Source organism: Primulina eburnea, unplaced genomic scaffold (genome assembly GCF_022965805.1).
Source record: "Primulina eburnea isolate SZY01 unplaced genomic scaffold, ASM2296580v1 ctg1038_ERROPOS4800000, whole genome shotgun sequence".
Lineage (NCBI taxonomy): Eukaryota > Viridiplantae > Streptophyta > Magnoliopsida > Lamiales > Gesneriaceae > Primulina > Primulina eburnea.
In genome coordinates, this window is record NW_027330581.1 from 802,614 (window position 1) to 814,917 (window position 12,304).

Consider the following 12,304-nt stretch of genomic DNA (forward strand, 5'->3'; position numbering starts at 1 on the left):
TGACAAAGAGAATGGATTTGATGCAGGAACAGTGTTAAATGCTATATCCCAAGTCACTTCAGAAGTCGGCATTTTATCCAAGCGAGTTGGTGGTGTTGACAAAAAGGGGGAAGAAGAGCAGCAACATCAATCAAAGAAGAGACCAAGTCAACCAATTGATCAAGAACCGGCTGATAAAAGAGCTAAGAAATAAAGATCAGTTAGAAGACAATCTCTATTCGTTTATTCTTTGATTTGGCAGAATATCTGTTAGAAGATTCTTTCATTCTTTGTACAAATCTGTACATCGAAAGATTATTTGCATTATTTTATTTAATTTTGTTGCTCTTTGTACGAATCTGTATAGTGAAATATTATTTACAAATGAAATATTATTTTATCTACAAGGTTCAGTTCATATCAGTTCTTGAATTCTAAGTTTTGTCAAACACCAAAAAGGGAGAAATTGTTGGAATCAGAATTTCAGAGTTTGATGAATTGACCGTTTGAAGGTTACATAACTGATCAACACAGCTGAAATGATTTGAACTGAAGTTGCCGACTGATAATTAATGCGCTAAATAACCGAAGGCAGTTGAACTGATTAAAGCAAACTGAAGCTGTATAGCAAACTGAACTATCAGTTAAGAATGATCCCTTACACAATCAGTTCATCAAATCGGCTATAAAGTCAACTGATAAATCTGCTTGAAATGTCATCAGTTAAAGAGCCTAGCCAACAACTCGAAAATTTGTAAAAGAGCAGACTGCAACTTGTAGTGGGAGCACCGCATATCAGAATGTCACAGTGTACGATTGTCAGAAGAATGATGACATGTCTACCCAGGATAAATCAACATATATATGCCAATTAAACAAATTCAATATTACCGTTGGGAGCAAATCCTATAAATAGCCGAGACGATCAGCTGAGAAGATAGTAATAGAGCAATAGCAAAGTGAAACAGTTATCGAGTTAGCAAAAACAAGAACAAGCAAATAGTTCTCAGTTACAAAATCTCACGCTTTATCAGACATATTCATAGCTTTCAAGATATATTTCGAGCACTAGCACAAGCATTTATTGTTACTATATTATATCCTTTTGGATCAGTTGTGCTCAAAAAAATATAACATTTGTGTACTAATAAAAGTGTAAAGATATTAAGAGTTTCAGTTTAGCAGTGTTTAAGAACAAACTGAAGTTGGTTATTACAGCTACTGTAACTAATCGAATTCTTTTAGTGAAAATCATATCCTGGAGATAGAAGGGGTGATATAGGAGCATTTGAAGTCTCCGAACATCCATAAATCTTTGAGTCTCTTATTTCTAAGTATTCAATATGTACTTCAGTTTGTTTCCACACTTTAAGTTAACTGATTGACATTGACAACAAGAATATTGATTCAGTTTATTACTAAATTGATTCACCCTATCAAAAAGATTCGAAAATCGTAAAGTGTTTATTCAACCCCCCTTCTAAACACTTTCACTCACCCAATCGATCCTAACACATGGGCTGTGACTCCTTACGGCGTGCATGATGACTTGTTTGGGCGTAGGGGTCCTATGGTTAAGAGCTGGTCTAGGGACTAGGGGCGTGCCTTAGGGTCCTGGTGAGAGTCTAGTTTGATCCATAAGTTGAGTCATGAGCAGCCACAGCCGCTGGAGCATTGGTTCGTCGGCTGCACATGAAGATCCATAAGGTGGGATGCTGTTGTGAAGAGCTTGGAGCCTTGAGCGTGTGGTCTGTGTTCGAAATGGCCTGACCATGGTCTTTTCTAGGGTCTAAGGAAGGGTTCTAGGGCCTGGTTCAAGGTCTTTTCGAGCCGTGGTCCATTCGGGGTCGTAAATTTCCCGAACGTGTCAAAAAAGAGAGAATTGAGCTTAGGTTAAAAGATTAATCCATGATTTCAGTTTTGGCTTGGTCTTGGGGACTTCCAGCAGATTAAATTGTGTCTTAGGATGTTAATAAAGGACTGGTCTCAGGTCGGTTCGTGTCAGGAGGATAGTTTGGACATTTGTTTAACAAAAAAACGCGAAAACGGTGGTAAACGAGCCATCCGATAAGCGAATTGAGTCCTTTTAGAAGCGTAGGTCCTAAGATCAAATTTACAGCAAGCTACTGGATAATTTTGTGTGTTTTTAAAGTTTTAAAAATCGAGTTGCCTCCTTGAGTCAATGTTTAAGGTCGTTTAAGTACGTATAGCGTTGAATTGTGTGCGGTGGGTTCGATGAAAATCGAGGGCGGTTTGCAACTTCCTAAAACAATTCCAAATCATGTAAAATGTTATTTTTAGAAGTTTTAAAGTATATGCATTATATATGTTAATTTTAGAAGTTTTAACGTATTAGCATGTATTTGTCATTTTTAGCAATCTCGACGTATATGAATGATATAAAGCATTTTGGGAATTTTTAAAGAATACAGAAAGTTATGAATGTTTTATGAAATGATAAAATAAAGGAAAATATTTTTGAGGAATGTTAATTGATTGTGACGAAAAAGTAGTAAGGGATCCGTTGAAAATGAGAACGGTTAACTTGCAATGAAAAGGGAGTGAACCGTCTAAAACGAGGAAGAGAATCTCGTTGATAATGGATCCGTTTAAAAAGTGAACAATGAAGTTATTTACGATGTCGGTGGGATCGTCGAAGAAATGGAAGTTGAACTAGGCGACCTAGTACTATGGTTTATAGATTGATAAATCGAATGAATGTTGTAACTTTCGAGGATCAGACTTCACCTAAAAATGATAATTTTAAATGGAAAATGTTCATATCTATGCATGGGTTAAAGAGTTGCATATTTTGAAGGTTTCATGATTGCATGGAAAAATCTATTTTTAGTAAAAGTAATGTTTATGCATGTGGGTGTATATCTACGTATTTTCTAGTCATTAGATTCACTAGGTTTGATTGGTTGCAGGTAATGATGATGTTGAGAGGAGAGATGCGGACTATCGAGTCATCTGAGAGGCACAGTGCATACCCGAGGACCTAGAAATTCTGCATATATTAAAGAATTTTGATGAATTTGTGGATTATCGCTTTTGTTTTTAGGGAGCATTAGGATGCTAAAATTTATTGAGTTAAATTAGAATTCTATTGTTTATTTTACTTATTCCGCATGAATGATTATGGATGATACGGAGTTTTGTTTATTTGATTATTATGCTAGTTTATTTATGATGAATTAATTATGCATGAAAAAAAATAATGTTAAGTAGGGACGTTTCAGTTGCTATTAGAGCGATGGTTCCTGAGAAGGGTTATGTCTGCTGCTGCTTTAGAGGAACTCGAGAAGTCGCGTCTCAAGTTTTGAGTTTTAATGTTTTAATTTTTCTTATACGCGGTTATTTATTGCGTATATTTACTTGCTTATATGATTGTCAAAGATAAATGTTAGATGAATTTTATTTTAAAACTGCATGATGGTTATGTGTTGGGCTGGACAACTTGTACAGACATGCCTCCTAGACGAGTTCTTCGCAGAGATACTAAGGATATGTGAGAGGAGGAGATTCCACAGCCTCATCTTAATCAGGATGCTAGTGCCCGTGTGCTAGCCGGTATGGCTCGATTAATAGAGCAGCATGTTGGTAATACTACGAGGGTTCGACCAAAGGCAGTTTATGAGAGGTTTAGGAGGATGGACCCCGAGGACTTTTCTGGCACCAGTGATCCATTCGTTGATGAGGGATGGATTAGGTCTTTAGAGGTGATTTTTAGGTATATGGATATGGCACAGAGGCTGACCGGGTTCGTTGTACTATTTATTTGCTGAAGGGCGGCGCTTCTTTATGGTGGGAGGGAGCGGAGCAGGGAGTGGACCTCGCGACATTGATTTGGGAGGGCTTCAATAGGGTATTCTATGAGAAGTACTTCACTGCCGATGTCCGCTCGAGATTGAAGAGAGAGTTTATTAGTCTCCGCCAGGGGGGTGCATCTATTGATGAATTTGTCCAGAAGTTTGACCGAGGCTGTCACTTTGTGCCTCTGATTGCAAATGATGATGCAGAAAAGTTATGTTATTTCTTGAAAGGTTTGAGGCCGACGATCCATCGGGATGTGATGCTGACTGACCTGATCGATTATTCAGCTGTAGATAAAGCCTTTCGAGCCAGACACTACACTCATCACAGTTATTTTAATCAGCACTTCACTTTCCCGATTTATTTTGGATATTTAGGTGGCATGATAGAATTTATTATGGTATAAGGCATGATTGTTGATTAATCTAGCAACCGTTAGAAATCCTAGACCGTGAACTCTATGAACTTGTAATTTTGGGCATTTATCGGTTAAGAAATGAGTGTCGGTTGGGCTGTTATTGTAATTTCGGTAAGGATTCGTCTTGAGAGTGTAGCCACGAATGCACTGTTGGTTTTTGGAGCTACACATTCCTTTATTTCTGAATCTTCTGCGAGCCGTTTGAAGGTCTCCCCGAGCAGTTGCGATTGGGATTTAGAGTTATGGTGCCATCGGGAGAGGAAATGCTATCATCCAGTGTGGTGCGTAATGTAGAGCTCGAGATGCAATGACACCTCGTTCGAACTGATCTTATTGTACTTCTTATGCCCGAGTTCGACATTATTTTGGGTATGGATTGGTAGGAAGTGAATGGAGCTTCGATCGACTTCCGTTGGAGGACCGTATCTATTAATCCAGTTGGTGGAGAGTCATTTGCGGCATCTCGGAGTAGTCTTGTTCCACACATTATCTCCTGCTTGCGCGCGAGGAAGTTGATGATTAAGGGATGTAAAGCTTTCCTGGCCAGTGTTTCTCAATCCCTGACACTTCCAGTTGGACTATTGAGGAGGTTGAGGTCATCAAGGAGTTTCCTGATGTTTTTCCCGACGATGAAACTGGCGTGCCACCGGAGAGAGTTGTAGAGTTTTCTATCGAGCTGATGCTGATAACACTGCCAATTTCTAAGGCACCTTATCGACTTGCACCTACGGAGATGAAAGAACTGAAAGATCAAATTCAAGAGTTGTTAGACAAGGGTTTTATTCACCCTAGCTCATCCCCATGGGGCGCGTCTGTGCTCTTTGTGAAGAAGAAGTGTGGGAACCCGGACGCTAACTCATTTTCTTAATCATATTTGGGATTAAATGGATCAATTAAATAAACTAGTCGAATTTTTTTTTAAAAAAAATTGAACACTTCATAAATAAGTGTGCAAAATACTACAACAACTTATGCTCCATCTTATTTAATTTACAAGATCAAGTTTAATATCTACAACATGATCCAAGATACAAAACTTGTTCAAAATAAAATCATAATAAATTAAAGTTTATCAACCACATGTCAGGTGTTGAAAAAAACCAATTCTACATCTAGGCCCGGATCAACATTCTAATCTCGATCTTTCATCCTCTTCTCGACCCTGATCCTGTCCCACATGTTGTCATGCATACATAGAAACACAACAACAGCCGGATAACTCCGGTGAGAAATATATTTCCCAGTATAAACAACACATACATGCATTTCATATAAGCATATACAAAAGCATAAAACATTTATAAAATAGCATGTATCATAATCTGAGAAACATAAATTGATACAAGACTTTAAATCAAACTCTTTAACTCTTAATCTTTGAATCGACTCTTATCTAGGAATCCCGGTTTGAATAAGAACGTAACAAGTATCCCAGCTACTCTCCCATTTTAGATGGTGGTACGTTCTTATTCCTGAACTTCGGTACACTATAACGAGTATCTACAATAGGAGTCGATCTTCTCCTAAGCGCATCGATATAAACCAAACGTCCAGTGAATTGACACCTCTGCCAAAGACTCTTTCACGATATCTATCTTCTATTCTATGCTTTTCTATAATTCAATAGCACAAGCACATAAATTCAAGGAATTCAAATATATCAAAACAATAACAAGAAAGTATGTGGTTTTGGGAAACTCAAGTTCTATCTTACTCGAGTTATCAATCCCGGTTTAACATTGATTTATATCTTTCTTTTCTCGGGGTTTGGTTTTGGCTTGTTCTTATACCGATTTCAAAGTTTAATTCCCGACTTCAATGTTTCAATACCAATCTGGAATGACATTCGAGAAGTACAATATCACATACAACTCAAAGCAAGACTTGATTTGATCAATACTCAATGTAGTTAACTTTCGACAGCATAACGGCGAAGTCTCGAATACCCCGGAAACTCAATATCAATAGATACCAATCACAACTCATAACCAATAACAAATACAAGCTAGAATTATCAAAATCTACATAGTCTTAATCAAACATAAGCTGGACAATGATAACAATTTCATACGGTATTCGTTCTTCTATCCGGTTTCGATTATACGATTACTAAAATCTCAAGAACACATAATATCAATCAAATCATGATTCCTCCAACATCAAACTTTCAAACCATGCAAGAACATAAGAAAACTTACATCATTTTGAGGCCTTTGACGAGAGAAGCATGGAACTAAACTCGGATCGAAAATCAAACGACTGGATCTTGCACAATCACAATTCTAAAATCTAAGAAGACTTGAATATTCCTATGGAGCTTTCCTCGTTTTCTTGCTGCAAGTCTGAAGGAGAAAGGATAAGTTTACATATTAGTATGCATGGAATGACATGTGGCTCATTGATCATTCAGCACGTCTCGCGCATATGCGCGTCCAACATCGGCGCATATGCGCGAGACCTACTGTCTCTGCGCTTATAAAGTTATCTGCTCGCGCATATGCGCGCCCCGTCCCCGCGCATATGCGCGAGACTTTCTGTCTTGGCATTTAGGAAAACACCTACTCGTGCATATGCGCGAGGTCTTCTGCCTCGGCTTTGACTGCTCGCGCATATGCGCGTCTCATCTCCGTGCATATGCGTGAGGCCTTCTATCCTCACACATGAATCATATGTTTTCCCCACGTCTTCCTCTGCTTTTCCTTCAATAATCACGTCAATTCGTCAATAAATTAATCTCGGGTTATACTGATAAAATCTTAGGCCTTACAAGAAGGATGAAAGTCTGAGACTTTGCATTGATTATTGAGAGTTGAATAGAGTGACCGTGAAGAAAAAATATCCATCCCCAAGGATTGAAGACCTATTTGATCAGTTTCAAGGAGCTTCATTTTTTCAAAGATATATCTTCATTGATCAGTTTCAAGGAGCTTCATTTTTTCAAAGATATATCTTCATTCTGGTTATCATCAATTGAAAGTCAAGGAATCAGACGTACATAAAACGACTTTCAGAACTCGTTATGGACACTGCGAATTTCTTGAGATGCCTTTTGGGTGGAAAAATGCCCCAGCGATCTTCATTGATCTCATGAATTGCGTATTTCAGCCGTATTTGGCTCAATTTATTTTCGTGTTCATAGATGACAATCTGATATACTCGAGAAGTCACGAGGAGCACATTCATCATCTGAGGACGACACTACAAGTGCTTCGAAATCTAAAGTTGTTAGCTAAATTCAGCAAATGTGAGTTCTGGTTGGAGAATATGGCGTTCTTAGGCCACATTATTTCTAGGGATGGAGTAGAGGTCGACCCATCTAAGGTTGAAACTGTAAAGGAGTGGTCAGTACCTAGGAATATATCTGAGATTCCCAGTTACTTAGGCCTGGCCGGTTATTATCACAAGTTTATCAAGGGATTTTCCTCTATTACGGTGCCCTTGACAGCTCTAACGAAGAAAAATGTCAAGTTTGTGTGGAGTGCCGAGTGTCAGAGCAGTTTTGAGAAGTAGAAGCAAGCACATACTTTAGCACCAGTTCTAGCGATGCCATCCGGGCAAGGGGATTATGTGCTTTACACTGATGCTTCAAAGCTGGGTTTGGACGTCGTGCTGATGCAGAATGATAAGGTGATCGCCTATGCGTCGAGACAGCCAAAGAATCATGAGAAGAATTATCTGACACACGACCTTGAATTAGCTAGAGTCTTTTTTGCACTGAAGATCTGGAGACATTACCTGTACGGCGAAAAATGCAAGATTTTTACCGATCACAAGAGCCTCAATGTGGGGACCCGGGTTCTAACTCAATTCTGTCTGGGATTAAATGGATCTGTGAGAAAATGTGGGTCAAATTTTTGCTTTTTAACATTCATTCAAATGTATATAAACAAGCATAAGTTCTTTATTTATTTCTACAAACATACAACATGTCTTGTTCGGGTACAATCATACAACTAGGGTTTAATACAAATCATGAACTACAAGTAGTACAAGTCTAGTCTGACACCACTAGTGATCTTTTGCGCCCGTAGTCACCACGCTATCTCGAACTCATCTCTGTCGTGACCCAGATCCTGCCCCACATGTTGTTATGCACACATACAGACATAACAACAGCCGGAAACTCCGGTGAGAACAAATCCCAGTATAAAACATGTATACATGCATATGCATAATAAAATCATAAAGCACAATCTCATGCATGTAACAAAAATTATAGGTTCTATAGTCTATGAAACCAATCTATAAAAACATGCAATGCAAATCAACTCGTGTCTTGACTCAACTCGACTCTACTCTAGGGATCCCGGGGTGAATAAGACGTCACTGTCTGTTACCTACCCTCCCAATCGGGGTAACTATACGTCTTATTCCTAGACTTCGGTCGTGTCTGTATCGAATTTCTACAATCGGAGGAAGTCTGCTCCTATGCGACGATACACCGAACGTCTAGTTTGACAACTCTGTCAATGACTCTCCTATCTCAATGCTTGAATATAAATATATAGACAAAGCATGATCATATCAAGAGATTTGAATATAAATCTATAGACAAATCCAAAGAATTTCAAAAAAGATAAACAATAAATCTAGTATGTGATTTTGTTGGGAAACTCAAATTGAATCTCATTTGAGTTGTGTCTTCCCCAAACAAAACATGAATTATACCTTTCTTGTCGTAGTCTCGTCGTAATCGAAATCTCGAAACCAAACCTGTCAATATCAATCTGAAATGGCAATGTAGAGGAGTATCATGTCAACATACTACTCAAGGCAAATCTTATACAATTCAATAATCACTCTCGGTACAATTTCGACAGCATATCGGCGTAGCCTTGCGATACCGGTCAATCCAACTCTCAACATATATCAACACATCATAATCTCTGACTCATAATCAATATAATCTATCCATCAACAACTCAAAATCTGCATTATCTTAGCTCATACAAGCTGGAATCTCATAACAATAGCATAACATATCATTTTCTCGATCCGGTAGCGAATATACGTCACAATAATCATAAGAACACATATTCATAATTATATCAGAATTTCTCCAACACCTAAACTTCAAACCATGCTGGAATTTAAAGAAACTTACATCCTCTTGTAGCCCTTAGCGCAAGGATTACGGAAATGAACTCGTATCGAAAATCGGACTACTAGATCATTCAAAATCACAAGTTTAAGATCAAAAGAAATGGAAGCTTTCTCCTTGGATTTCTCTCGGCCTTCAGTGTTCTGAAATGAAGGAAAAGCAGACAACTCACATCATATTGCATGGCAAGGACAAGTGTTATTATTTTTCAAATGGGACGCATGACCGCGGGTGCGGTGGCTCATGGACCGCGAGTGTGCTCAAGTTTCAGCAGCCCTTTTTATTTTCTAAACTGGACGACCGCGGGTGTGGTCCCTCTATGACCGCGGGTGCTGTGACATTACCGCGGGTTCGGTTATGTTTGAACCGCGGGTGCGGTATCACAATGTCAAAAATAGGTACCCTACTGGACATATACCGCGGGTGCGGTCCTTCTAGCACCGCGGGTGCGGTGTCCCCTCGGCCTCACCTTCACAAATTCACATTTAATGACCGCGGGTGCACTCCTTCTCTAGGCGCGGATGCGGTCTGTCTTGTACTCAAAACTCTAATTTCTCATGCATTCTCACATCTTCCGAATCTCACATCAATGAAGACTAATAATCTCGAGCCTTACACTCAAGTATTTCTTTACCCAGAAGGAGTTGAACATGAGACAGAGGCGATGGTTGGAGCTGGTTAAAGAATATGATTGTGACATTAGCTACCGCCCAAGAAAAGCTAATGTCGTGGCCGATGATCTGAGTAGAAAGACAGCGGTAGTAGGACATCTAGCATTACAGAAACCTCTTTAGACAGAGATCCAGAGTTTCGACCTCTAGATTTATGCTGGTGGCCACACACCGAGATTGTCTACTTTGACGGTGCAGTCCACTCTGAGAGACCACATTCGTACATAGAAGTCTATTGATGAGCAGTTGCAGAAGTGGAAGACAAGTGAAGAATCGAAGGGCAATACATTGTATTTTGTGGAGGACAACATTGTCAAATATAGAGGTTGGTTTTGGGTGCCTAGTGGTGACTCGTTGAGAGGCGAGATTATGACAGAAGCACATGCTTCACCATACTCTATCCACCCCGAAATTACAAAGATGTGCAAGGACCTACAATTACTATATTGGTGGACGGGCATGAACGGAGATATTTGGAAGTTTGTATCGGAATGCGTCATTTTTCAGCAGTTGAAGGTAGAGCATCAGAGACTAGCATGGTTGTTGAAGCCACTCCTTATTCCCGAGTGGAAGTGGGAGAATATTATGATGGACTTCATGGTTGGTTTATCGAAAACAGTGAAGGGATACAATGCTATTTGGTTAATCGTGGATCGTTTGACTAAATCAGAACATTTCCTGCCAGTGAAGACAACATACTCCATGTCGCAGTATGCCGAGCTGTATATTTAGTTAGACTGCATGGAATTCCAGTGTCTATAGTATCCGACAGAGATCCTCATTTTACTTCATCATTCTGGAAAAGTCTTCATTCTGCCATGGGAACCAAGCTATTGTTTAGTACGGCCTTCCGTCCACAAACTGACGGCCAATCGAAAGGGTTATCGAAATTCTGGAGAACTTATTATGAGCTTGTGTGATCGACTTTCAGGGTAGTTGGGAGCCTAAGTAACCGGTAGTGGAGTTTACCTATAACAATAGTTATCAATCGTCTATAGGTATGGCTCCCTACGAGGCTCTATACGGAAGAAAGTGTAGATCACCGATTCATTGGGATGAGGTCAGAGAGAAGCTGAAATTGGACTCGATATTGTTTAGCAGACTGCAGATTTAGTAGTTAAGATCCGAGATAGGATGAAGTCGACAAAGAGTAGACATAAGAGCTATGCATACAAGAGGAGGATAGATTTCAAATTTGTTGTTGGTGATCACGTATTTGTCAAGATAGCTCCCATGAAGGGAGTTATGCGATTCGGGACGAAGGACAAGCTCAGTCCGAGGTTTATTGGGCTGTTCGAGATCTCTGAAAGAGTGGGAGCATTGGCATACAAGGTGGCTCTACCACTTAATCTAGCGGGAGTTCACAATGTCTTTAATATTTCTATACTCCGAAATTACATGTCAAATTTATCTCACATACTGAATTGTGAGCCACTGCAGCTTACTCAAAATTTGACCTACGAAGAGAAACCGATGCAGATTTTAGGCAGGCAAGAGGATAGACTGCACAATAAAGTGATCAAAATTGTCAAGGTTAAGTGGCTGAATCATTTAGAGGAGAAAGCTACTTGAGAGACCGAGACCGACATGAGGAGTCGCAACCTTGATCTTTTTGGTAAGTACTGATTTCGAGGACAAAATTCTTTTTGGAGGCGCGGGGGGAGGGGGGGTAATTGTAACGCTCGAAAACCCGAACACACTAACCGCATGCATGCATGAAAATTATTTGAAATTTATTTAAATGAGTGGTCTAGAAATATGATTAAGAATTTGTATGGTTTAATGATTATTTAATCAAATGTTATGAATGTGAACTTTCTGTAGGCGAATACACGAGGTACGACAAAGGCAAGAGAACCGGGGATGATTTTGATAAAGTTTCTAATTTTAGAAAGTTATAAATAGTAATTCTATATTTAGTAAGTCCAAATTAAGAAAGCGACAATCTATTTATAGTAAGAGACGAATTTAATCGGTAACGAACTTTTATGAAGAAAATGAGTAGTTTTGGGCATGCGATGCTAAAAAACGAGTAGCACAAAATATTTTTAAATAGGCAAAAACTTGTGTGAGACGGTCTCACAGGTCGTATTTTGTGAAACAAATCTCTTATTTAGGTCATACATGAAAAATTATTACTTTTTATGCTAAGAGTATTATTTTTTATTGTAAATATCTGTTATTTGGGTCATCCATGAAAGAGTATTAATTTGTATGCTAAGAGTATTACTTTTTATTGTAATATTGGTAGGGTCACTAGTAGAAAAATCGGATTTTACTTCGGCAGGCTTTATTTCGGCAATAATAAATTACGAAGTA

General features: G+C 39.0%; 1 protein-coding gene across 1 annotated transcript; it reads left to right on the forward strand.

The window, feature by feature from the left end:
• Positions 1-11,119: 11,119 nt before the first annotated feature.
• LOC140820418 (uncharacterized) lies at positions 11,120-11,557 on the forward strand. Its single transcript, XM_073180703.1, has one exon. The coding sequence runs from the start codon at positions 11,120-11,122 to the stop codon at positions 11,555-11,557; it is 438 nt and encodes a 145-aa protein (XP_073036804.1).
• The last annotated feature ends 747 nt before the right edge of the window (positions 11,558-12,304 follow it).

Excerpts from the sequence above, each read along its gene's own strand:
- LOC140820418 (XM_073180703.1), top strand. The coding sequence starts at position 11,120 with ATGAAGTCGACAAAGAGTAGACATAAGAGCTATGCATACAAGAGGAGG.